This window comes from Rhinolophus sinicus, linkage group LG04 (assembly GCF_036562045.2).
Source record: "Rhinolophus sinicus isolate RSC01 linkage group LG04, ASM3656204v1, whole genome shotgun sequence".
In the NCBI taxonomy this organism is placed as follows: Eukaryota; Metazoa; Chordata; class Mammalia; order Chiroptera; family Rhinolophidae; genus Rhinolophus; species Rhinolophus sinicus.
In genome coordinates, this window is record NC_133754.1 from 160173070 (window position 1) to 160200988 (window position 27919).

General features: G+C 49.1%; 1 protein-coding gene across 3 annotated transcripts in view; it reads right to left on the reverse strand.

Annotated features, from left to right (window-relative positions):
• Positions 1 to 2816: 2816 nt before the first annotated feature.
• Positions 2817 to 27919, reverse strand: part of CORO2A (coronin 2A) — a 48884-nt gene continuing 23781 nt past the window's right edge. For 2 of the 3 annotated variants that reach the window (XM_019729206.2, XM_019729205.2), the window contains exons 2-12: positions 26329 to 26529; positions 14679 to 14795; positions 12971 to 13120; positions 11608 to 11787; positions 10867 to 10983; positions 10028 to 10132; positions 9152 to 9248; positions 8255 to 8367; positions 7793 to 7883; positions 6537 to 6811; positions 2817 to 5509 (exon numbers count right to left, since the gene is read on the reverse strand). In XM_019729206.2, the coding sequence (XP_019584765.2) occupies positions 5378 to 5509; positions 6537 to 6811; positions 7793 to 7883; positions 8255 to 8367; positions 9152 to 9248; positions 10028 to 10132; positions 10867 to 10983; positions 11608 to 11787; positions 12971 to 13120; positions 14679 to 14795; positions 26329 to 26529 (1578 nt within the window). In that variant the 3' untranslated portion in view covers positions 2817 to 5377. The other variant, XM_019729207.2, reaches the window with a different exon arrangement.

Below are 27919 nucleotides of genomic sequence, written 5' to 3' on the forward strand. Positions count from 1 at the left end.
GGTACCACTAGTTTCCCCGGGCACAGCCAGGGTTTCTCAGGGCACCACCAGTACTTCTGGGCATGGCCAGACTTCCTGGGCTTCTTAGGGTACCACCTGTCTTTCCCAACACAGCCAGTCTTTCTCACATATGCTCCATGGCAGCTGGTTGAGACACAAAAGCAAATATCCGCCAGTTCCACTACATGGTGGTGTGTTCCCAAGCAAACAGTCAAGTGGTCCATTAAATTAGGGATGTAGCCCATTCCCCCTAGTCCACAGTCATTCGCCAGGGTTGCGCATTGGCCTCATAACGTGTGCCCTCTCCGCAGGGCGAGGGCTCCAAGTCCTCCCCAACCTGGGGGTGAGGGCCTCAGCAAGCACTTCCCAACCCACAGGGCCACAACAACCTTCGCTTTCCCTGGCCTATTCTGGTTGGGGAACCATCCGCATCTTCCCACCCCTCCATGGGGGTCCAGCTCTCTGGCAGCTGCCCCTCCTGGTCTTCCTGGGACTGAGTGTTCATGCGCATAAACTGCTCTGCGGCCCTTCGGAAAGTTTTGGCCTGCACTGTACCCTGCTCGCTGCCCCATTTGTCGTGCGGGGCGGCCTGCAGGGTCTCAGCTCCTGCTCCCCACATAAGAATGCAGGATATGGTGAGGCCAAAAAGGAACACCCACAGAGCCATAAGTAGGGGAGTCATATCACTATATTCTCACTGGTGGCTGGGTTGGAGAAACAAGAAACAGGAGCCACACAATTCTCAACCCTCACTGCCCCGCTTGCAGGCTCAGCCACCATCTTGCTAGCCCCCATTTTTTTGCTAGCGTAGCACGGCAGTTATATTAGTGGCTAATGGCTCACTGGTTACAGCTGACGGCCAACTTGCCACAGCTGATGGCCATGCAATCACAGTTGACGGCCATTTACTACCTGAGCCAACACCTTTCTATGTGAGGCCGAGAGCCTGGAAACTGCTTTCTGGGGCTCTGTCCCCACAATGGTGTATCCGGCTTTGTATCTGGCCTAGAGGTGGCCATAGCAGAAGTGGGGGCTCGCACCTGCAGACCTTAAAACAGCCAGTTATTTTACCAGCAAAATGGATTTATTTAAGAGTAGCAGAGGCATTGCAATTAGGGACAAGTAAGCTACAGCATACCATCACGTCCTACAATCAGAGAGGAAATGTTACTCTACAGAGAAAAAGGAGGGAGTTGGCAGGAGCCGTTTTGAAGGAAAGACTCTTGGAGGAAAGTGAGAGTTCAGGGTGGTGAGTTTCTCATTGGCTGAGTTGCTGGGCAAGAAGGAAATCTTCCTCTTGCTGGAGTAGTGCGGTTACTACCACATGGAAGGCGCATCTCTTCCAGTTGTCCCCAATTGACAATTCTTCCTGTTTTGGTCTGTGATTGACTTGGAGAGGTAGGGCCTAAAGGCTCCCCCTTCTGGCCTCCTGTGTCCATTTTTAAATGAGGGTTCCGTTTATTAATTTTCACACTCCTAATTGGCTAACTGGAAGGAAGTGGGCTTCAGGCTTAGTGACACTAGCCCAGTCATGCTCAGAAAAATGCAGCCCTATGGATGGGACCAGAGTTGTTGTGCCCTTCCCAGGTGGTATGCATTACCTACACTTTAAGCATTCCCACAATTGTGAGAAACACCCTGGAAACTCCACTTGCCCCTAGGCTAAGGTCTCAGCATCAACTGAGTGTAAATTGATACAGCCATCATGGAAAACAGTATGGCGATTTCTCCAAAAAATGAAAACTAGAACTACTATATCATCCAGCAATTCCACTTCTGGGTGTTCATCCTAAGAATGTGAAGTCAATTATGTAGAAGAGAAATCTCCACTCCCATGTTCATTAGAGCAGTGTTCATAATAGCCAAGATATAGAAACAACCTGTGTTCTTCGATGGATGAATGGATTAAAAAGATGTGGAATATGTATATACAGTGACATGTTTCACAGACCTAAGAACACAAATCCTGCTATTTGCAACCTGGATGAACCGGGAGGGCATTATACTAAATGAAATAAGCCAGACAAAGACAAAAACTGTATGGTATCACTTATAGGTGAAATCTAAGGGAAAAAAAAGTTGAACTTACAACGGAGTAAAAACACGGTTGCCAGGGAGTGGGGGATGGGGGGAAAGGGTACCCACTCAGTTATAAGTTGCATTAAGTTCTGGGGATTTAATATACAGCATGTTGACTATAGTTAAGAATACTGTATTGTATACTCAGTTTATTGGGAGTAGATCCCAAGTGTTCTCACCACACACATACAAACGGTAACTGTGAGGTGATGGGTGTCTTGATTGTGGTCATCATTTCACAGTGTATGCACACTCATCACATTGTGCTCCTTAAAAAATCACATACAACCTAAATACTTGGTTTTTATTTGTCAATCATACCTCAATAAAACTGGGAGAGGAGGGTCTCAGCTCCCACCTACAAGGCTCTTGGTTCTTAATACCTTTAATCCCTGCCTTGTCTACGCTACACCCTTTGTTTGTTTCTTGGCCAGGGAACAGGCATTTTTCTCTGCTCGGAACACACTTTCCCAGAAAGCCCTTTTCTCTGCTTATTCCTATTTATTCTTCATTTCTGCCTAAATATCTCCTCCTCCAGGAAGCCTTCCTTGCTTCTTCTTCCAGCGCAGCCTGCACTTCCCCTATCATGGTCCTCTCCTTCCTGCAAACTGTGACTGAAAACTCTTCAGAGGGCAGGCACCAATTCTGTCTTACCTATTTCCCAGCCTGGTTTCTGGCTCAAATAAGCACTTAACTGGTATTTGTGGAACAAATCAAGAAAAGGAAAGCTCCATGTATTAAAATATCTAGGCAGATGCTGTTTATTATTTTGTTATATTCTTTCCATTGCACGATTCCACATCTATTTATTTTCACTTTTATTTATTTATTTATTTTTTACAAAGATACAAGGAATTTCAGAAACATTAAAACAAACTGTTTCAGGCACGGTTTCATATGAAAAGCATAGATCAATTTCTGACTTCCTGCTTCCCTCTATAATACAGTCTCAAGTTTTGTTCCAGGAAGAACAATTACTGTAGTGCTAAGGTGGATGCACCCCAAAGCTCATTTCCCAGTGCTGTCTTCAGTCTCGCAAAGTCCCTGAGTCTACAGTCAGGGGGCTCCCAGGGCATGAGCAAGGAGATGAGTGCACGTTCTGCTTGCCCTGAGCATGAGGGCCTGGCCCTGCAAATGCTGGGCAAGTTCCACTTCATCAGTCAAGAACATAAACAATGTAATTTTTAAAAATGGCTCTTAAAAAAATATCTGATAAAAATTACCTATCCCTCTCCCTTGCTGTGAAATAATTTAAATAATTTACTCTAGATGTAAAAAACAATAAAGAAAAAGAAACAGGAAAACAAGTTTGTTCATGAATTGTGTCTAAGCATGAGGTCTGGGTCCCTTTGAGGTGGGGAGAGCTGCAGAAGGAACTGCTCTGTGCCCTCCTGAACATGGGGTAATGACTGCCTGGCCCGTTCGAGTAGTGTGTGTCTGTGAGTAGAGGTGGGCGGGTTTTGTAAACTGTGAAGTGCTGGCCACAAATGAGGTGGGAGGAGTAACCCCATCCAGTGGAGCTCTGCTTTCCTGACAACACCTGGGATTTGGTCTTTGGCAAGCTTGGTGGGCCCAGTGATTGAGTAAATGGATTACAAGACAAGGAACTGAGGCGTCTGACACGGGCAGGCAGACGGGGACTAAGCCATGGCTAGGGGAGCGGGCAACCAGGAGCACAGAGCCCCCAGAGACCTGCGGGGGAGGGCTCAGGATGATGCTTCCTGATTTTAGGAGCCTCCAGCCAGGACTCAGAGCACAGAGCTGAGCCCCAGCTCCTGCCTGCTGTTCCTTACCCTCCTCGTCTTTACTGTAGATAGGTAGGTACAGATGGACTAGCCCAGTGGCTCTCCACCCTCACGATATTGCAGAATCACCTGGAAGCTTATAAAAACATACACGAGGCTAATCCCTACTCTACAGATTCAGCTTCAAGTGGTGGTCCAGGAGTGGGCCTGGCCTGGACCCACTTGGCTGTATTTCCTGAATACTACCCAAGGGGATTCTAATGTATAGCCTGGGCTGAAACCTACCAGGCCAGGTAGCCTGTATTGACCACTGAGAAAGAATCTTAGCGAAGGGCTCAGAACAGATTCGCAAAGGAGGGACACAGAAAAACTCTGGAAGGGAAATTTTAGGGACATGTGATTCTACTTTCTTGCCTAGTGCAGTCGTCCTTGCCCAGAAGTCCTCACAGCCAGGGGCTCCCTACCTCCGGGGGGGCCTCTTTGGTTACTTGGGGCTGACATCTGCTTATGTCTTCCTGGCAGGAGCAAGCTCTGTGACCTGAGGGCTTTGGTGGCAGTCAGTGGTCGTAGCCAACACCCTGATGTCTGCATCCCACAGAAGGGAATGTCTACCCATATCCGACTGGTTCTGTTTGAAGAGAGGATGCGTCTGGCCTCCTGTCAGTGTCTGGAATTGGCCTGAACTTCAACTTCTGTCCCAAGTTAAACTCCCTCTGCCCCTTTGCCGATGTCTTGTGAGTTCCCACAGCAAACCCACATCATCATCCTACAAGTAATTTTCCTCAGGTCAAAGCCAACATTTCTTGTCTCAGGTGGCAGATTCCCGGGTCCCCCCTTGTTCAGAAGGAGAAACTGAAACCAGAAAGGGAATGACTTGCCAGAGGTCACTGTGCGAGTGAGGGGCGCCACTGAAGCCAGACCCATGGATTTCTGCCCTGTGGGCTGAGAACTATATTGGACCAGAAACAGCAGACAGACAGAGCCAGTAGACCAGCAGCTCAGCCCAGCCCTGCCATGAATCCTCAGTTTCCCCAACTGTCAATGAGGAAGTTGGGCCAATCACTAGTTTTCAAACTTTAAATGTTTTTGAGTAGCAGAATTATGTATTCCATAGAGCTGAACTATAAAACAAAAAGAAATGGAGTTGTCTGGTTGGAATAAGGGGGGCACAGCCCTCCTGCTTAGCCTTCCCCCCATTCTATGGACCACCCAGTTTAAAAATCACAGGCAGGTTCAACAACTAGGTCCTTCCAGCTCTAACTTTCTACAGGGTTCTTTCCCTTGGGAAATTATAGCTCATCGTGGACCCTTACAACAGAATTCAACAGAAGGCAAATTATCACCTAAAAAGAGTCAATTCAGACACTGTTGTTTTGAGAAGGCAAATAGAAAAACGGCACCATGTCCCACTGGAAATCTTTCAGTGACCGAGTTTTGTTTTCTGGTAAAAAATATAGAAATAGTGGTTGTTCTCGGGGGACTTATGGTTTGGTTCTGAACCTCCCCATGGAGCCGGTGGTGTCCCTGAGGGCGAGGAGGGCAGAGACCACTGCTCAGAACCATTGTGAGCTCATCCTCAAGTTTTTGATCTCTAGTTCCAATTGTTTGGCCTGGACCTCGCGCTGGGTCACCAGCTCCCGGAGTCTTCGGATCTCCTCTTGTTGCCGATAGAACATCTGTAGCAGCTGAGAAAGCACAGAAGAGAGGGAAAGGTCACCTGGGGGTTCTAAGATGCCAGGGGGCAGGACACCAGCAGAAAGGATGAAACATTGCCTCTTTTGGACCCAGAAATGTGAAGGTGATTAAATTAATGTGGCTGAGGCCTAAGGGGGCAGCCTTTGCATATATCTTTTACAAAAACGTTGTTTTCTTCACCTGATAAATGAAATTCCAAAAGACAATATTTCAGACGTTTTTTGCCTCCTTAGATTCCCCCATGGTCTGAAGAAAAGTTTATTTGGCTCTGATGTCTAGAGATTGGAGTTTTCACCACCACTAAACTGTGTGACTTCAGGCAAGTTACTTACCCTCTCTGAGCTTTAATTTCCCCCTCTGAGAAATGAAGGTCAGAAATCTAACCTCAGCATTATTACGACTGCTGCTGCTGTATAGCATGGTACTAGGTGTTGGGTGCGCCCCCTAAGTTAGGAGCTTTGTTATTCCACTGGATGCACGCAACACCCCCCTGTAAGGGTGGTAGTATTAGTGCCCCCATGTTACCACTGTGGAAACTGAAGCTAAGAGAGACTCAGCCCCCAGGGCCGAGGTCCTACAGTTAGTGCTCAGCAGAGCCAGGATGAGAATCCCTCCGTGAGACACCAGCTCTTGAGTTTTCAGCCACTACCTACTGACTCCCAGGGCTGCTGAGAAAATTCACTCAGATGATATATCAGAATGCCCACCACAGGACGTGGCACACAGCAGACACTTAACACGTGTTGATTCCAAAAACACAGGAAATCCTGGAACTGAAAGAGACTTCAATACCCACCAAGTCAAACCCTCTGCATTTTACAGATGGTTCTCCATCAGCTGCAGGTAAACCCACCACCTTGGCATCCAGATGGTGCTCATTACTGGTTTGTTGAATGAATTAACAAAGTGAATTAAGTAGCTAAGCCAGGCCACACAGCTCGTTCTTTTTCTTGCCCCTCATTTTCTACCCCCTCCCCTCCCCCACGCGGTGCAGGCCCACCCCGCCCTCATTCACACCTCATTCTCTGTCTTTGGTGGGGGGCATTCGAAGATGTCAAAACCATTTGTGAGCCAGGTTTTCTTCTCCTCCAGCCTGTGTTCTGCCGCCCATCTTGGTGCCTTTTCCTCCAGCAGAGATAATGGCCTCCGGCCATCTTCTGCAAACAGCTTTTCAGTCTGGTTGAGGAGCTGGGGCGAGGCAGGGACCATGGGGTTGGAGAGTGGTCTCTCTGGGGACAGAGGTCCGGGGCTGAGCAGCTCAGAGCCAGGTCTAAGGGACACCAGGATTGGCCCTGGGAGGGAAGCAAAGGACTATGTGAGGACTGACTGACCGTGAGCAGATGGGCATGGATGGGGGCACTGACACATGAGTCACGCAGAGACACATAGAGCCACATGCAGACACACAGATACACGCAAAGGTGTGGGAGATTGGGCCACACGCGGACAGCACACACCCATGGACCAGGGCAATCAGAGAGCAAATACCCATGCGTGTGACTATCGAAGGAAGCTTGGTTTATAGGAGCAGCATGGCGCATGCCCTGGTGCCACCCCCAAACACCTCGAGCTCCTCAAGTGACACCTTGCCCTTGCTTTGTAAGGACAGTCCCACCCACACTGTGCTCTGCCATCTACCAGTTCATGAATTCTCCCAGAGCCCCTGAGAAGAAGGGGACACAAGCTTCAGGGAGATGGATGAGGAAACGGAGGCTCAGAGGGGGGTGACACTGTCTAAGGGAAAAAAAGGGGTGGGGCAGAAGCAGACGGAGAACCCAATCACAGAGGCAGCTGCTGGGGTGGGGGTGGGGAGCACATATGGCTTTCCCCTGGGCTGGCCCGTATGTTGACACGACAGGGAGGGTGAGTCAGGGTAGGCAGAGTGGGCAGCAGAGCCCGGGTGGGGTGCTGCTGCCTAGAGGGTCTCTTGGGTCAAAGAGTAATTGTGGAGGTGGGGGTGGGAGAATGAGCAAGGGGTTCCAGCTGAGACTATCCAGTTGCACTGCACAGCCCAGAGTTTAAGGTAGTTTTCCATAGAGCAAAATTCCTTGATTGGGAGGGACTTTTTTGAGCCACATGGGACAAGTCTCTCCCTTCTTGGATCCGTATGTGACCATTCCAGCCACTGGTGACTGACTGTCAAGGACCAGTCCTCCAGGGTTATGGGATAATACAAATACAGTCTAAACCCTTCTCAGCTACTTGGGCCACTGGATACTCCATTCCCCCCCCCCCCCAACATTCGCCTGAGGCCTCTTCTCTGCCTTCCTCACCTTTACTCATCCCACTGAGCCACTCCCGGGCTGTCAGAGAGGGCTGGGCCCCTGCTGTGGGCGGGTAGATGTCCTCTTGGTAGGATTCCGACTGCAGAAGAAGTCAGAACAGTGAGAGCTGGGGTAGTAGGGAAGGCCGCCCTGACTGGGAGGGCCCTTAGGCAGCTGGGTGTCTCAGCCCTCCCCAACCCCTGTGAGTTAAGGAAACCGAGTCCCAGAGAGCAAAGGGACGTGCCCAGGGTCACATAGCAACTCAAGAGCAGAGATGGGGCAAGAGTCAGGACTCCGAGCTCTCAATGAGGCTGCACTGACCACGAGAATGGCCTTCTTCCCCTTGAAAGTGGCCATCAGCCTCCTTGTTGCTGGCCCAGAGGCATGGGCTCCAGGCTCTAGGCTCTGGGGTCTGTCTTTTCCAGTAAGGGTTCCCTGCCCCCCCCTTGCAGACGCCACCACCACCCTTACCCGCCGGGGTACAATCATGGATACGGGTTCAATGAGGCATTTGGTTGTAATCAGCTTGTAGAAGCGGAAGATCTCACAGGAGGATACGTCGAGACCTCTCTTTGGCATGACACCTGCAGGCAGACAGCCAATGAGGGCCAAGCGGTTCCAGCTGGGCTAGGGCCACAGGGACCCAGTGTGAGTGGCAAAGCCAGGCTGCACACCTGGACGTGAACAGAGACCATCCTCCTGTCGCTGTCCTTCCCTCAACAAACAGTTCATGAGCACACTTGAACAGGACTGGGCCCTGGGCTGGGGAAATGGGATTGAAATCATCAGACCTTGCCCCTACCTTCAAGAAGTTAAATGATTGTAGCTGGACTTTTGCAGGAAGTGTGCTCTGCTCCAGGCCTGCCATTGCTATCCTCACAGCTCATGACCCAGATGCTCTTAATAGAGCGTGTCCAGCTTTCTTTTGATTACTGTTAGCATGGTGTATCTTTCTCCATCCCTTTACTTGTAATCTAGCTGTGTCTTTAACTGGATTTCTTGTAGACAACAAAGAGTTGAGTCTTGTGTTCTTGTTTTTTATTATCCCCAAAAACACTGAAAAAGTAGGGGCTCTCTTAGGTCAGTCTCTCCTATCTCCTTACTCCTGTTTTAACTGTTTAACCTTGGCCTAGAACACCTTTATTCTCTCCCCATGCTGTACTCTACTTCCTCTTTCGGTTTCTCAAATGTTGTCAATTCTGGGAAGCCTCCCAGAGAAGCTCCTGCACACCCAGCAAGAGCTCCCGTTGAGTCTAGAGTGTTGACCCCCCCATCTTCCCTCCAGTATGTGAACCCCTCCAGGGCACGGCCCGAGTCTGACTCATCCCCATCTCCCCAGGGCCCACATGGCCTCAGTACGCCACTCACCAATTCCCTTCTGTGGGTGACTGGAGCGGTATTCAGTCAGGTAGTTCAGGTGAGGTTTGTCGGCGCTCACCTCATAGTAGCGGATGTTCCCGTCTCCCTGAGGAGAGGAGGGTACGGCTCAGAGCTGCTTCCCATTAGTCCCCCACCTGGCCCCCCATTGTGATGCAGCAGAAACCTGATGTTCACTGTAGGCAAAGAGTTGGCAAAGCCACCTCACACAAGGGAACATCAGGGCACTGTCACCAAGGCCATAGGACGGTCCTCATTTTAACACTCTGTCCCCACAACCATAACTCAAAGCCCACCCGAGTGCCTCCAAGGCAGAAGCTCTGGGGGCACAGGCCTGAACCCCACTCCCATCCAAGAGCTGCACACAAAGGTCAGAGTGGCATGTCCTGAGACCAGCCAGCGGGTCTTACCTCTAGGGGCATTTCTGGTTATCACTGTCATAATGACTGGGCGGGGTGGAGGTGGGAGAATGCTGCTGTTGGCATTGGTGGGCAGGGGCCAGGGCTGCCAAGGACAGATAGTCCCACGTAACGAAGACCTGCTCTGCCCCGAATGGGAAGGTGCCCCTAACGAGAAACACCAACTGGTCCCTCCTCGCCGGGACCCAGATTTGGGGAGGGACCAGTCGGGGTGTCTAGCTACTAAAGCCCTGGACCCAGGTGCTCTCGGGGAGCCAGGAAGGTAGGAGACAGGTGCTGGGCTCACCACAGAGGGAGAGTGTCCAGCAACTCTTGCCTGTCCCTGCCCCTGCTTTGCGCCTCAAGGGCCCCAGGCTACTGTCTGGCCACCAGTGGGGCTAGGCTTGGTGTAGTTCTGCCTCTTGCCTCAGGAGTCCATGCGGCCACCTCCCTCCCATGCCAGGCTGACCTTCCCCACCATGTAGAGCATGTTGGTGTCTGCATCATAGAAGGGAAACAGCACGCCTGAGGAGCCATCCAGATCCTCCTCGGTGAGAGGCACAGAGAGGTCATCCTGCAAGGGAAAGGAGATCAGGAAGGTTTTGGGTCAGTCAGAGGCCTTCAGTGGTACTCTGGGCTAAGAATTCCTGCCATGGATGTGTGCATGTGTGTGCATGTGTGAGAGTGTGAAAGACTGTGTGTGTATGCGTGTGTGTGTATGCGTGTGTGTGTGTGAGAGAGAGAGAGAGAGAGAGAAACCTCCCCCTTTTATTTTACCAGCATATTGCTTTTAATGAATGAATCGCTCTCACATACCTGATCTCACTCCAGCCCTCTGCCTCCTATTTTGTTGTTTATAGTAATAAATGCAGAAGGAGATTCAGAGAGGGGAAGCGATCCGTCCAGTCTTTGAAACTCTGGCAGGGTGAGCCTTCAAATCAATGCCGCTTGGCCTGGCCCCCCTCCCACGCCCACCCTCAGCTATCTTGAACATGCCTCAGTGTTTATTCTGAGCCCTTGCTCCAGCTGTTCCTACTGCCCAGAAGGCCCTCTCCTCCCTTCCCCGAGTCTTGGTCCCAGATGCAGCCACATCCCCTCCCCTATACTTCAGCCTCTCCTTTGTCCTGCCCCTCTCCCTCCTTGAATGACAAGATGCATAAGGTCTGGGCTGATGCCACCAGGCTACTGGCATCTCCCTGTTATTCATCAATAAATTCAATCAGTGAGTGAATGAATGAATGAATGAAGTCAGTACTCAGCTACAGAGTGATGGTGAGGGATGTTGCTGGGGGTTCGGGGGAGACTCACCTGGTCCCACAGGGCCATCTGCCGGTTGTTCCATCGGGATGTGCCTGTGGACAGCAGCTTATTCAGGTTCCCCAGAAACAGCACTTTGTTGGCCCGGTGCCCCTTGTAGCTGGCTTCCTGGAGGGACATGTGCAGTCAGGGACTCCCCTGCCTGTGCTTATGCTGCTGCTCCACCTGGAATGTCTTCCTTTCTCACCCCAACTCTGCCTGGAGAATCCTTCCAGAGTTCTTGTTCTGAGCCAGAACAAGAGGCAAACTTCTGCCCGGCTCCACGCTCTTTTTGAAAGATTATTGAGCACCTACTATATGCAAGGCCTGGACCTGGGCAGGCACTGTCACCTGGATTATCTCATTTAATCCTCTGAGAGGAAGGACTACCGGCCCATTGTTGCAGATGAGGAAACAGAGGCTTCGACACCGGAAGTGCTTGCCTAAGGTCACACAATGGATCAACATGTGATGCCTCCTGACAGAGCAGAGGCACAGTGACAAACGTTGATGTTAGACCAGGTTCAAACCCCAGCTTTCAACATAGGCATGTCGCTTAGCCTCTCTTTAGCCTCATCTTTCTCATCTGAAAAATGGGGATGACACACCCTATCTCCCAACAGATGGGGATACCATGTGTGAAGGCTTGGCCAGCATGCAGCCAGCATCACTCCCTGTTCTAAGAAGCCTCTGCCCTCCCCACTCCATTCCTTGCTTCTCTGACCCCAAGCCAGACCCCAGCCTAGCACTGACCTGGAGGACGGTCCCTGCTCGGGGGTCGAGAACCCGAATCTTGCGGTCTTTACAGGTGGTGGCCAACAGGCTGCCGTTGGTGTTGAAGGACATGGAGAGGATCACGTCTTGGTGACAGTCAATCGTCTTCACAGGGCTCATGATTACAGACTCCTTTGTATCCAGGTTCCAGACCATCACCTGCATGGCAGAGAGCTGGCTCAGCGCAGTGGCCAACCCCCGCCCCGGCCCCCACAGTCACACGCCAGCCAGGCTGTAGTGAAACACGGTATTCCCAGGAGGGAAGCGCAGATGGCAGTCTGGCCAAGCGGCCTCGGGTGGGATGATGGATCTGCCGGCTGAAGCTGCCACGTGGCAGGAGGGGGAAGCCAGGAGTCGGGCTGTCTGGCAGTGAAAAGAAAATACCATCTGCCTTAGAGTAACAAAACATCCATGCTGGGAGGACCCCAGGGGATCAGCTAGTCCAGAGGGTTTCAAGCAGTTATTAACAGCAGTTTCTACCTCGTACAGATAAACAGGGCTGCCATGCTTAGTTGCACAGGCTGTATACTGCACAGCTCCAGGGCAATCCATTCCCATAATCCAGCATGTGAATGCTGCCCCCTGGAGTTGTGTACAGAATAACCTGCACAACCCCATGTAGTACCCTGCAGACACACCCTACATAGACAGATACAAGAACACTTCCGATCAGAAGGGGAAAAGGCCCTCCCAACCACTCCTGTTTTATCTATCGCTGAGGCCCCTGAGATGCCTCAGTAAAGCCACAGCTTTGGTCACACCAACCCCATATGTATACAGATCGAGAAACTGATGCCCAGAGAAGATAAGGGACTTTGCCGCATCACAGTGCAAGTCAGAAATGAGTTGGAATAGAATCTAGGTGTTCCAGGGGGAAGTTTCTCTGTGCAGGGCTCAGCCCATCCGCTCCAGGCAGACTAATGGATTAACTAATGTCCCCCCAAAGTCATGTCCACCCAGAACCTCAGAATGTGACCTTATTTGGACACAGGGTCTTTGCTGATGTAATTAATTACGTTGAGGTCCTACTGGATTAGGGTGGGCCGCACAACCAATGACTGGTGTCCTTATAAGAACAGGAGAGGACACACAGACACAAAGAGAAGAAGGCCACGTGATGGCAAAGGCATTCTGGAATGATGCAGCTGCAAGCCAAGGAATGTCTGCAGCCAGAAGAGTCACAGGATTCTTCCCTAGAGGCTTCGGAGGAAGCATGGCCCTCCTAACACCTTGATTTCAGGTTTCTGGTTTCCAGAACTGTGTGAGAATACATTTCTATTGTCTTAACCACCAACTTGGTCATTTGTTAGGGCCGCCCCAGGAAGCTAATGCACAGACCCACCTTGTAGTCATAGCCGGCGCTGAAGAGGATGTTGGCGGCTGTGGGGTGCCACTCCACCAGGCCCACTCTGCGGGAGTGGCCCACCAGCTCCTTCCTGCAGGCTGTCAAGTTCTTTGTCAGCAGCTGCTTGGGGATGTCCCAGATCTTAATCTGTCAGGGGATACATGGCCCCAGGGGCAGTGTTAGCCAGGATCCCCTTAATACCCCGCCACCCTAAAACTGGCAGTGCCCATCAGAAGGTCGGGGAGTTGTCTCTCTGGCCACCTCTCACTCAGTGGAGGTGCAACTGGGGCCTCGCAGAGGGACAGGCACTTTGCCAAGGTCCTCCAGCCCAGGCAGGGGCTTGCATTGACCAGAGGTGAGTCCGATGCCCCCAATCTGCCCCTGGTAATCTTGCCATCCTAATAACCTGAGGCAGTGGGTGGGTGGGTAGGCCACCGGCCTGACTCCCAGGCTGGATGTCAGAGCAAATCTGCCTCCCACTATAGAATATCCCCAAAGGACAATGGTCTACCCCGCCATGTCCAAAAGGCCCAGGGAAGAGCCTTGAATGCCAGGAAGAAGGGTTTGTGCTATTTGCTCAGGGCACTAGGGAGCCAGCGCAGTCTCTGGAGCAAGACAGGGCAGGGGCAAGCTCTTTCCTTTGGAGGGGCCCCCTTTATTTTCCTCAGTATCCTCTCTAAAGAAACTGACATAAGTCCTCTTAGAATTTTTTACCTGCTGCTCCTGATGAACCCATCTGCTTTCTTTGATCAGACAGTGAGGTTTCTATTTCTCTTTTTGCCTTGGCTGCCAGGCAGCTCTGAGCTAAACCTGGAGCTCAGCAGCTGCAACCCTCCATTGCCAACATTTCTAGTAATATTTCCTCACTTCCTCCACCTGTGGCTGCTGCACTTTAGGGAACTCGCATAGCTCAGTGGAAAGAGCTTGGGCTCGGAAATCAGACCGCAGTTAGAAGCCTGTCTCTGACTCCACAAACCGTGACCTTGGGCAAACAGCTGTGCCTCTCAGATTCTCGGCTTCTGCATCAGAAAAATACTGTACCTTGTGGGGTTGCTAGGAAGGAAGACTGAGTGAGATGATATGTGTAATGAAAGTCAGGAACACAGTGGGCTCCCAATAAATGGCAGCTATGACTTTCATCCTTATTTGAATCACCTGATCATAACTGTGTCTTTTGTTTTAAGCCACATCCACCACATTTTAGAAGTGGCATAGAATAAATGATAAATACGTAACACTGAACATTGTGGGAGCAGCAACTATGTCCCTGGTACAGAACAGGAGCGCAAAAAAGTTGGTGGGACTGAAGCTTTTGGGGTGGTTTTGGTGTCCATATTCACAAATGGCTCCTACTTCTATCCTCTTAAAATTTGTTTCCCTTCTGTCTGTGAGATTTTCTGGCCACAGTAAATATGACCCTCATAGAATTTTATAGTTCCCCCAAAAGATGGGCTTTCCCCGTGGAATGTGAATCTCACTGAATCTTCACTAGACAGTCGGGAGCTATTATGCCCATCTTCTAGATGGGGGAACTGAGGCCCACAGAGGGGAGGGCGGTGCCCAGAGCTTTTTCTCCGTCTAACCCATCCCCTCCCCACAGTGTGACATCACCTCAAGAAGGATGAAGGAGTCAGCAGCAGCATCTCCCTCTGCCTCAACCCCACTCCTCTTTGTCAAGGGAATGACCTCACACACTGACACTTACCGTGGCATCTTCAGAACAGGAGGCAATCTCAAAATCGTCAAAAGGGTTCCATTTGATGTCTAAGATGTTCCCTTTGTGCCCGCAGACCTTCGGGTAGTGGGGGTCCAACTTTCCCGTCTGAAAAACAGTGCCCAGGACTGTTGGGGAGGAAAGGGGGCTAATTCCACTTTAGCATCTGGATGGTCACTCAGTCAGTCAGCAATCACCGAATACACAGGAACATGTAAGGGGTGTGAATCTAGGACGTATCACTGTTCCCTGTGCTCTCTTGGGGGAGTCACGTCACTTCTCTGAGCCTCAGTGTCTTCCTCAGTAAAATGGAGGCAACGAAAGAAAAATGTTTCACAGCGTTGGAAGGATCATAGAAGATGAATGTGGAAAGGGTCTAGCACAGTGCCTAGCACATAGTAGGTGTTCAATGAAAGGTCATCTCACTTCATACACTGCTGGTGGGAATGCAAAAATAATGCAGCCACTTTGGAAACCGGTCTGGCAGACGCTCGGAAGGTTAAACATAGAGTTACCATATGACCCAGTAATTCCACTTCTAGGTATATACCCCCAAGAGAAATGAAACCATAGGTCTAGGAAAAGTTTGTACACCAGTGGTCACAGCAGCACTGCTCACAACAGCCACAAGGTGGAAACAACCCGGATGTCCATCGACAGATGAATGGATATACAGAAGAAAGTATAGTCATACAATGCAACACTATTCAGCCAAAAACAGAAAGAAGTATGATGCATGCTACATCATGGACGAACCTTGAACACATTATGCTGAGTAAAATGAGTCGCACATAAAAAAAAAAAATCACAAAATAGTCCATGATTCCACTTACATGATGTATCAGATGTGGTTTAATTGCTTGAGCACATCCCCTGGTACCTGGTAATCAAAACCCTGACTAATGCATATGAAAATTTCAGAATAGGTAAAGCTGTAGAGACTGAAAAGCAGATTAGTGGCTTGGGGAAGGGGCAATAGGGAGTGACTGCTAATGGGTGTGCGGTTTCTTGGGGGATGATGAAATTATTTTGAAATTAGACAGTGGTGATGGTCGCACAACCATGGAATATACTCAAGCCCACTGAATCGTACACTTTAAAATGGTGAATTTTATGGCATGTGACTTATATTGCAATAAAAAAGAAAGGGCATTTCCTTCCCTACCCCTCTTTCCGGCTGAGAATTCCTGTATAGGTGCTGGGAGGATATACAGGTCCCACAACCCACACCACGCAGCCCCGAAGCTTAGATTTCCAACTGCACTGACAGACGAGGGTTTCCTGCATCATGGGGCAGCCATACTGGTTCAGTCACAGAAACTTGGAGCTGGCAGGGACCAACACACTCATTTTATGTATCCCACTGCATGGTCCTGGCAGAACAAGGAGCAGGACCCAGGCCCCCTGCCTGCCCACACAGGCATGGCACACATCCACCATCCGGCCTCAGGTTCAGCAGCCCACCCAACAGAATGCTGCCCTGACCACTTTTATATCTAAGTGAGAGCGACAACTGGGAAGAAAACTGGCCAACATCCTTTCAATCAGCGAATCTCTATGAGAAACCTAGGGGACAGGTACTATTCAAGGTGCTGGGTGACCACAAGATGTAGTACTTGACCTCAATCAACACTCTGAAGATTTTTTTTTTTTTCTGAAGATTTTTAAGAAGGAATTTTCAAGAACAGAGTGAACTCTGGGAACACCCAGCACCTCCTTCCCGCATCTCCCCAACTCTGCAGAGACCACTGCACTTTTGTGGGATGTCTTGAGACCGTGCCCACTGAGCCTGAGCAAAGCTGCAGAGGGTGATCTCTGACCTTGTTAGCAAGGCTGTGAAGCAGGCAGCTGCTATGAGAATAGACACAGGTCTTCCCTGTCACCTTGCACAAACTAGGGGACAGACAACCAAGCCCCTGGCTCTTGGGAGCTTTATGCATGCATCTTTGTAGCTCTGCAAATCGAGGTGGTGGCCCTGCGCTCTTCTTCAGAAATATTCTGCCCAAGAAGGGGTATTAGACAGCTCACCCTAGACTGGACCCCTTACTGGAGGGTTAACTCTCTAAAGGCCATTATTTGACACGTTAGAAAGTGAATGGTAAAGTATTGTTGCAATGTTAAACTTACTGAAGTTGATAATGTACTGTGGTCATGTAAGAGAATATTTGTATTTTTAGGAGACACTCGAGTATTTAGGGTAAAGGGCAAAGATGTATATAACTTACCCTGAAAGAGTTCAGGAAAAAATGACACCCTCACATATATATTCAAAGAGGAAGTGAAAAGAAAGTATTTGGACCGGTGTCATTTGACAGTGACATGTGAGGAGGTGGGCAAAAGTTCCATTGCTTTTCTGCCTTCTTGATGGCTGAAAAAAATGGGTCCCTGGACAGAGAAAAGGGGTGCACACTCCCTGCCCCCTGCAACAGGGGCAGCACCTAAAGCCAGGGCTCTGGAAGGAGAACAATGCACCTCCAGGCCGTGGTTCAGGTCTGCCTGGGACCGTTGTCCAGCCACGGCCCCCTCACCCAGTCTCCCGGCTTTCTGCATGCTGTCATCAGGTGCACTTACAAGAACTAAAATCTGTTTGCGTCTGCTCAAAGTGTGCAAGCTTGTTTTCCCTCATCTGTAAAATGCGAATAATAATCTCTTCCTTGCAGTACTGTTATGTGGGTAAAAGGAGATATCGTGCACAAAAATCCGAATAGTGATGGCCTACAGCAAGTGCTCTAAGAGCAGCTATTATTACATGTATATGTGTATGTGTACATGTGTGCGTGCACATGTACATGTGTATATCAAAACTGAGAAAGTAAGGAAATGCACCAAAATGTTATTCATGATTATCTCTAGAGGGTGGGATAAATGGGTGGTTTTTATTATCTCTGTTTCTTTTTTTTAATTTTCCAAACTTTCTATTAAAACTGTGTAAATTTGGGCCGGCCCGGTGGCTCAGGCGGTTGGAGCTCCGTGCTCCTAACGCCGAAGGCTGCCCTGCCGGTTCGATTCCCACATGGGCCAGTGGGCTCTCAACCACAAGGTTGCCGGTTTGATTCCTCAACTTCCGCAAGGGATGGTGGGCTCTGCCCCCTGCAACTAACAACAGCAACTAACAATGTCAACTGGACCTGGAGCTGAGCTGCGCCCTCCACAACTAAGATTGAAAGGACAACAACTTGACTTGGAAAAAAGGTCTGGAAGTACACACTGTTCCCCAGTAAAGTCCTTTTCCCCTTCCCCAATTAAAAAAAAAACATGGTGTAAATTTTACAATAAATAAAGGTATTTAAGACAAAACTACAGATTTTCTGAAAAGATGGGTCCTTCCAGGATTCGCCAAAAATTTCGTATAAAACTGTAGAACCTGACGGGCTCTCAGACCAGAAATGGTAAAAACACAACAAAGCTCTCTTATCCTGCAAGGGTGGCAGGCATCACTAGTGGATTACGGCACTCTCTCACTGACCCCAGACTTGCCCAGGGTCACAGGGAACGTGAGGCAGAGCTGGACTGGAGCCCAGGGCTCTGGCTGCCTGAGTCAGTGTCCTACCCCCTCTTCCTGCAAACAGCCCTTCCCTTCTCTTGGATCATTTCCTGGTCAAAGAGCATGAGCAGCGCTGGTCTTTTGCTATGGCACACCCAATTGCTCTCAGGGCCTTTATCTCTACACTCTGGCCCAGGTCCATGCCCCAATTTCTGCCGAGGATTCCTTGGAAGAGCTGATTGTCAGGCTGGTCTTGGCTGACAGGAGGCACAAGCCCAGGAGCCCCATTCAGACCCACACTTCCCAGGTCAGCCCCGCTGCAGACGCAGGAGGTGCTTCAGGGCCACGCAGGGCTCAGGTGGGCAGCTCCGGACTGACCTGAGCTTCGGCCAGCGCTCCTCCCAGGCCACTAAGAGCAGAGGCCTCAGCCCTGGACAGCTTCTCTTCCTACTCAGAGAACAAAGGATGCTGGTCCTCCCCCGAGGCCGGCTGGCTGCTCTGGGCCTCAGAAGGTTTTGTGCTGAGGACCCACATTAACAGACATTAGCCAGTCTGATGGGCTATTGACTGAGCTGCTAAAAGCTCTGTCAGGGCAGGGACATTTATATTCGAGGCCACTTCCACCATTCTGTCCATTAGGCTAGGAACAGGCATCTCTGATTTATGGGAGACACAAGCTCTAAAGCAGGGGAGATACAGCTACTCGCCTCAGACTTCAGAGGACCCTGGCTTGGGTGCAGGAGCCGGCTGCTCAGCTTGGAGACACATCACCCCCGAATCTCCGTTGGGCTGCCCTGGGGCAAGATGGAGTGGGCAGGGCTGTAGGAGGCTGGAGGACAGAGCCAGGCGGGTGGGGGAACGCTCCAGGGGCAGAGCTCAGGTGCCGGGATGGCAGAGCTGTGAGACCATTGCCATGACCCCCACGGCTCACAGGGGCAGTCATTGCCACATAGTGTCATAGTCATGGTCTCAAGTGACCCTCCCAAAAGGCCCGAGTGAACATGAGAGGCAGCGGTGGTAGGGGCAGGCAGAGGTAGTTTGCATGTGTAAGAGGTTAGGAGGGCAGCCTGACTCTGGTTTCCCGAGTTTGAATCCCTGCTTATAGCACTCATACTGTGTGTGCAACCTTGGGCAAGTGACCTCAGATCTCTATGCCTCTGTTTTCTCATCTACAAAACAGCAACAGCACTGGGACCTCGCGGGATGGGTATGAGTATTAAATGAGTTAATACACATACAGTGCTAAGACAGTGCCTGGTACATGGTAAGCTCTCAGTAAATTCGCCAGTGTAAGTTCATCAGAGCTAACTACAATGATCCAGTCTTATTGTTGCTCAGACTGTTTCAGGGGCCCAGAGATGAACTTAGTGTGAGTCCAAACTGTTCTGCAGAGGGACTCCCATCACTTTCTACCCAACTGATGGGCACTCGCTCCAGGGCTGCCCTCACTGACTAAACTGATGCCTCGATTGCCTTCCAGCTGATGAACTCAAGCACATTCTCGCTCTACGAGGAACAGGTTTGTAAATGTTACGAACCATAACGTAGGGAGTCATTTATGTGCCAGGCCCTGTGCTAGGGGCTCTGCTCATATTATTTATCCCCCAACCACCCCAGGAAGTAGTACAAGAATCCCCATTTATAACGTGGAATCTGGGGGTCAGAGGGGTTGACAATCATGTCCCAAGGGCCACGGGGCCAGTCCATCGCTGAGTCACGAGGACTGGGAATGTTTCCTCTCACTGCCTGGTCTGCCTCTGGCTATCCTCATGCCGCAGTTGTCATCAGCATCACACAGGCCTTTCATTGGGAACCCACTATGTGCCAGGCGTCACACGGCATGCACATGGTGGCAGAAGATGAGTAACTCAGAGTTCCTGCCCTCTAGGATCTGCCTGGAGGAGGCATGATGTAGTGTACTCAGGTCTTGGAGAGAGAAGCAGGGGAAAGGGCCAGGGGATTAATCAGCGAAGGCTTCTTGGAGGAGGAGGAGACCTTTGAATTGGGCCTTAAAGAGAGAGACTTTAACCAGGCTAAGGTGGAGGCCAGGCGTTTCATGTCAGAATGGCAGGGCCATAGGTAGGTTTTAAGTGGGAAGGATCCTCAAACAGACCTCAGGGAAGGCAGACTGAGAAATGGGATGGGATAGGAGGCCAAACAAGAGTGGGGAGGCTGTGGGCATGAAGACAGTAACCATGCACAGGGCTTATGGCTGGACCCTACGGAGAGATGGACGTGTGGACAGATGGCTCATGTCCTGATTACAGGAAGTGAGACTTGGGGCCCGAGGGCTGCCCAGAAGAGAGAGTTCAGTAGAGGGAAAGATGATAGGCGTGTCCCCTAATCCTGGGAACACACCTGCTGCTAAAAAGCAAATCATGTTCCCATAAGGATTTAGGGCAAAGCATCATTCATCATCCCTCTCCTTATGAGTACACAGACAGACATGAGGACAATTTATGGAGAATCCTATAAGCAGGGCTGGAAGTGGTGAACCACAGAGGTTATCTGGTAACCTCACTTGGTCACCTCCAGAGACGGGGAGCTCACTTCTTTCCCAAGTAGTTTATTCTACTTTCAGACCGTATTTACTGTGAGAAAATGCTTCTCACTTTGAGCCCAGTGTGGCCTCCCTGTGGCCCCTCCCACTCCCCCCACTTCTTGATTCTAGTTCTAGCTCTATCCTCTGGGACCCCACAGACACCTTTCCCCCCAAACCCCATCCCAGGCCAGCTCCTGGGAAATGTGAAGGCAGAGGACCCATTCCTTGAGTAAGTTCTTTTACAGGCTGAACAGACCCCTAAAACTGAAAGAGACTTAAAATGAAATAAAACAAAAAACAGAAACCAAAGTAGCCCACACCCTGCATTTCTAGAAGGGGAATCTGAGTGTGGAGGGAGCAGGTATGTGCTATGGAGGCTCTGAGATTCAAAATGTCAGCTGGGACAGGCAATGGAGGGCTTTGAAGAGGAAGCCAGGAATTCCTGTGCGGACACTGGGGAGTTCTGGGAGGCATCTGAGCAGGGAAGTGACGTGGTCAGACATGGGCTTGAGAAAGGTCCGTCTGGCCTGTAAGAGCACAACAGTGACATGTCCCCTTCCCCCTTCTCCCAGGCCCCCGAAGGCCATGGTGTCCATTGGGCCCCTCAGGCCCACGGCCCCACTCTGGCCTGGCCCACTCCCAGGAATGTTCCAGGACCCACCCCAGGGCTCTACCGACCCTTGCCTTCATTCCTCCCCACCCTCCACACCTCACAGCAAAGTCCACCCTGCTACCTTTCAAGGAGTGGATCTGCTGCAGGCTGGGCGCCAGGGTCAGGAACCCAACCTGGCATGTCCCCAGGCTCAGGGCAGGCCTGTCCCCAGAACTTCCTGCTGTGACTTATTCCCTGAGCACAGTCCTCCATTGCCAAGGCTGCAGGTGCCACCCTCCGACGGGCTCACCCTGGGTTACAGCCTGCAAAAGGAAGGGCCCTGACTGCACAGTCACTCCCTCTGGGATACCTGACACCACCTGGGGCAGCCTGGCCCTTCTGAGAGTAACTTCCGGGACATTGCGGTGAGGCCAGGCACCTTCCAACCCCAACGCTCCTGTACGTATTTCCATTAAATAATTAACTAGCTGTCCCTTCCTTCCTTCGCACATCTCTGTATCTGGATGGGACATAACCTCCAGACAAGGAGCAGACGTACACTGAGCCACACCCCAAGAGCTGCAGGCCAGTTAAATGAAAGCGAGGCCCCAGGCCACACCCTGGGCTGGGCCACGTTCAGGTCGTCACCTTCACTGCTCAAGGTCCTCTGGGAAGCCATCTCCCTGAGCCTCAGCAACCTCATCTGTGCCACGGGGCAATACTCCCTACGAAATAGGCTAATGAAGGCATCAGCTTAAGCACTGTCCCTGGTTACGACACCAAAGGCCTGTGTGCCCAGGGTAAGTGCTACGTGATGGGACCAGCACGTGTGTCCATTCCCTCTCTGGGCCTCTCGTTCCTGTTCCATCACTCTAGAAGTGGTTACTTAAGAAAATGTCAACCAAATGCAATGTGTGGCCTGTCTGGACCCTGATGCAAGCAAACCAAACACGATGAGGCATTTAGGAGGCAATCAGGGATGTTTTCCCATGAAGTGGGAATCAGGTGACACAGGAGCTATTGTTGATGCTGTGATCTCGGCAGTGTGATTATTTCAGAAAATGTTATAATTTTTTTAGAATTGCATATATTTTAGAATAAAGTTTATGGGGTAAAATGACAAAACGTCCAGGATTTGCTTTAAAACAGTTCAGGGCGGGGCAGGGAGTGGGGGGATGGATGAAGCAAGAGTGGCCAAGTCTTGAAAATTCTAGAACCTGGGTATAGAAGAGTTCATTATATAGTTTTTATTTACTTTCGTGTTTGAAATTTTTTCATAATTATACAAAAGAACTAGATTAGAGTCTAGTTCCAGAAATGCAGCTTGCAAACCAGCAGCATCAGCACCACCTGGGAGTAGGGATGCCAGAACCAGCAAAAAAAATATCGGATGCCCAGGCATATCTGAATTTCAGAGAAACAACAAATTTCATTTTCAGTATTAGTATGTCTCATGCACTATTTTACTTACACTAAGAAATTCTTTGTGAAAATAGCTTGGTAGTTTCTTATAAAACTAAACATGTTTTACAACCCAGTGATGGCACTTCTGGGCATTTATCCCACAGAAATGGAGACTTACTTATGTTCAACCTGCATGCAAATGTTTATAGTAGGTTTATTCATAACAGTCTCAAACTGGAAACAATCAAAACGGCCTTCAACAGGTGAAGGGTTAAACCAACGGTGGTGCATTCCTACCATGGAATACTACTCAGCAATAAAAAAGAATGAGCTACTGATACATGGAGCAACACAGATGGATCTTTTACGCTGAGTGAAAAAAGTCAAGCCCAAAAGGTTACATAGTATATGGTTCCATTCATGTGACATTCTTCAAATGGCACAAGTATAGAAATGGAGAACAGATTAGTGGTTGCCAAGGGTTAAGATGACAGTGCACGTGGGGGAAGTGGGCGTGGCTCTAAAAGGGCACCAGAGACCTTTGTGATGCTGCCAACGTTCTGTGTCTTGACTGTACCAAGGTCAAGATCCTGGTTTTAGATATTGTGCTCTGGTCTCATAAGATGCTACTATTGAGGGCAACGGGGTAAAGGGTACACAGAATCTCTGTGTTATTTCTTACATTTGCATGTCAATCTACAATAATCTCCAAACAAAAAAGTTTAATTAAAAAGAAAAATAATAAGCAAAAAAAAAAAAAAAGTTATTTGTTGTGTATCTGAGATTCAAATTTTAACTAGGCATCTGATATTTTACCTGGCAACTCTGCAATTTGTTGAAATGCAGACTCTCCGGCCCCACTTCAGACCGACTAAATCAGAATCTGCATTGTGACACTCAGGTATGAGCTCTGACTAATGGCTTCTAGCTCCTGTTGTGCCTGGAGTCCTAGGAGTCTGTGACCGAAGCCATTTACATGTGTCCTCAAGCAATTTATGATATTATTTCAAAAAGCCCAAAGGGAATTGTACATTTTACCCAAGACCAGGCTGCAAGGCTGCACAGAACCAGAGTTGCAAGCCTCTAGTGGCTTTCCCACTAGACTCAGAAAAGAGCAAGACTCCTGCTCTGGCCTACAGGGTCCTCACAGCCCCAGCGCTGTTCCCCTCTCTGATCACCTCCCACTGCTCTTGGCCCTGTGACGACGCACCAGCTTGTTTGCCAAACACACCAAACCGGTTCCCACCTCAGGACCTTTGCACTTGCTATTCATTTGGCCCAAACACTCGGCCTCTAGAGCTTCAAGGGGCTCTCTGCTCAAAAGTTGCCTCCCCAGAAAGGTTCTTCTCTGATCCTCCTATCTACTTACTTATGCATCCCTTAAACTACAGTTTAGTCTGTTTTTAACTTTAGGTAAATAGAATGAGACAATATGGAATTTATCTGGTTTCTTTCCCTCAATCTTTTCTATAAGATTCATCCATGCTGTGGTGTCTATACTTTGCTCCTTTTCATGATTGTGTATATTCCACACTATGGATATACTATAATTGATTCAATTCTTGGACATTTTGGTTTTTGCCATTTTGTGATAATACAAACAACGTTCCTCTGCACATTCTCATGTTTGTGTTCTGTGCACACAAGCACCCGTTTCTGCATGGTATATACCTAGGAGTGGAATCTCTGGGTCATAGGGTATGTGTATCTCCCTCTTTAATAGAAGCTGTCACCCTTTGTTCCAAAACATGTGCGCCAGTTTCCTGCCACTGGAGAGTTTACATTGCCACACAGCCTCGCCATCACTTACTATTGTTAGTTTACCCTTCTGCCAATCTGGTGGTTGTAGTGGCATCTATCTCACTGTGGCTTACTCATGAGGTTGAGAACTTTTTCAAATGTTTGGTAACCATTTGGATTTTCTCGCTTTGAGTTCAGGGTTAATGTTTTGTTTTGTTTTGTCCTAGTCCATTTTATACATTCAGGAAGCGAGCTCTTTGTCATGTTTATTGTGCAAATATCCTTTCTCACCCTGGCTTACCTTTTCCTTCTGCTGTTTTCTTTAAGAGATTTTTATTACACAATTTAAAAAATAGTTACAGGACATTCAGACTTTCTATTTGAATCCGTACTGACAAGTTATATATTTTTATAGGGATGTGACCATATTGTTAACATTTTCAAATATATTGTCATAAAACTGCTCATATTAGTGTCACATTTTGAAGCTCTGGTATTATATTGGTGTTTTTTTTTTTGTGTCTTTTTGTTCCCAATGTTATTTGCATCTTCTCTCTTTTATTCTTGACCACCTGTCCAGAGGTTTGTCTATCAGTCTCTTCTAGGAACCAACTTTTGGCTCCTTTGACCCTCTTTAATGTTTGTCTGTATTCTCCTTCACTGATTTCTGCTTTTTATTAGCTCTTTTCTCAAACTTCCTTTGGTTTACTCTGCTGTTTTTTCTAACTTCTCAGGTTGAATGTTTAGTCGTTAATATTCAGCCTTTCTTCCTTCCTAATATAAGCATTAGTGCTACACCTTTCCCTTGAAGCACCGCTTTCCCTGCATCCCGTAAGTTTTGTGATGTATTTCATTATCACTCAGTTTTAAGTAGTTTTCAATTTCCATTTTTATCTCTTCTTTGACCTGGAAGTTATTCAGAAACATGTCTTTAAAGTTCCAAATAAATAGGAATTTAAAACGTATGTTTCGTTATTGATTTCTAACTCAATTCCAACGGGATCAGAAAACCTGGTATATGAGATTCCAATTTGTATTTATGATTTTAACTTTTAAAGTCCTTGGTGGGGCAGGGAGGGGTCTAAGTCTGTTGTGTCTTACTCATGGTGGTTTACATGCTGGTGATCTCAGATTATGAATTCCCCTGACCTTAATCTGTAGGGCTCCTGTCACATTGGGAATGCTTTCCTCTGGAGAGACTTTGTCTCTGCTTCTGCTGCGAACCGGAGGCATTACAAACCCAGGATCTCTCTAGACCCTTCGGAGGGTCTACCTTAAGGCAGAGAGTCAGGTTCCTGAAAAGATCCGCTATTAGGTTAATCTATATAAAACTGCCATTTTAGGGGTTGAAACTGTTAAGTATCAGCAAATGCATGCGGTTCAATTTACACTGTCAACATCTGCCCACAGGACAAGCTTGTTCTTCCTGTTCACTTACTGCTTTCCTCTTCTACTTTGATTTTGGCTTAAGGTTTGTTTCCTTTTTGGGGGAAGGGAGGAGGCTTTGGAAATTTCCCCAATGTCTTCTGAGCCTAGCAATGGGTTCAGAGTAAATATTATTATATTATTATATTTACTCTGAGTAATATTATTATATTTTACTCAGGAGTGTATTATTTTGCACTGAGATGGAAGGAAGGTCCCAGAGATAGCGAGGCAACTGCTGAAATCCCAGGAGAGGTATATTTTTCCCAATGAAGAAATCAAGGCTCACAGAGGTGAAACGACTTACTCAAGGTCACACAGCTGGACTAAGGTCTGAAGGTCTAGGACTTTAACCCAGGGAAGGTACCAGAAACCCAGGCTCTTTCTACTTTCCCTCTATCCTGAGCTTTGTCCAGAGAGCTGTTTGGGCCCGGGGCTCACCAGGAATCCTTACCTGGTGCAGGGGGATGACAAAGAAGGCCCCCCCACCAGCGCACTCAGTCACGACTGCAATGAAGTGGGGGTTCACAGCACAGAAGTGATTGTCGTGGACGCTCTGGGTGATGGGTACTGAGTCGTAGCAGTGCTCCTTGCTGGCTGGTTTGCCAAAGACGTGGCGGAACTTGGAGCTCCGATACTGGGGGTGCCATGACATCTGCAGGAGACAGATGGGACAAAAGGGGTGTGAGACTCACCTCCCCGACAGAGGCACACATGGGGATCTCACCTTGAGGATATAGAAGAGGGCATGAGCAGGGCAGTGATGTGTTAGGAGGGGCAACCAACAGGCTATCATTGTGGCGCCTTCTATGGACCTGGTGAGGTGTGGTGAGATGATATGATTATTGCCGACCTGTTTGCTTTTCATCCCTTCAAGTGTGAACACAAAAACCATAGAGAGACCTCACCACATTCCCAATCCACCATCCTACTAGACAGCTCAGCCACCCTGCCCCCTCCCAGTCCAGCCAAGTGAGTAATGCTGTGTCCTCTGGAGCCAACCTGCCTGTTCTCCACGTCCAGCTTTGCCTCTTGCCAGCTGAACAGGCAAGTGACTTAACCTCTGAAGCCTCCATTTTCTCATCTGTAAAATGGGGACAATGGAAGTATCCTTCTCATAGACTTGTCATGAGGATTAAATTAGATGATACATTTAGATCCCTTGAGCAACAGTAATAACTATGACCACTATTCCCATCCAGGCATCCTGAGCTGCCCTAGCCTTATATTTATTCACTCAATATTTACTGAGCACCACCGTGTGACTAGGCCCTGTACCAGGCACTGAGTTTTTGGAGAGAGTAAGCCTGAGATCAGCCTTACAGGAGTGAAGAGTCCTGTGAGTCGGGCCACTAGGGGATTCTGGGCCCCTGGGACCCAGAGTACTATAGGTAATAATGGAGGTTTGCACATGGCAGTCAAGGAGGGCTTCCCAGAGGAAGTGACAAGTGAGTTGTGATTTGAAGGATGACTAGGAGTTGGCCATGTTGGCAGGACAAGGGAGAACTTGGAGGAAGGTATCCCAGGCAGATGGAACACTCTGACCAAATCCCTAAGATAGAAACATGGAATGTTTGAGCAACTACATGTAATTTAGCAAGATTAACAAAGAGATGTTAAAAAATATATATATACATACATATAAACATATAAATTGGGCAATGTGAGTGAAGAGAATACAAGCTGGAGGAGAGAGCAGGACCAGGTTATGAATGGCCTATAACAGTGTCTAGGCCTCATTGGTGGCCAAATCCATGATACCATGTGGCCTCCTCTCAACCTCACTGCTGCCCAGGCCAAAGCCCCTGCCCTGAGTCTCGCTGGTCCCACTGGGCCCTCCCATCCATGCCCCTCATGTCGGCCAGAGGGATCCTCTGGACACCAAGCCTGGTTGTCCTCACCACCCCAGCCCCCACCTTCTATTACCCTTTGTTGCCCCCATTCATCGCTGCCCTACAGGTTCAAGGCCAAATTCAGCCTGGCATTCAAGGCCCTCTGATTGGGTCCCACCTCATATTCCAAGATTCACTTTTTCTTGCTGTTCT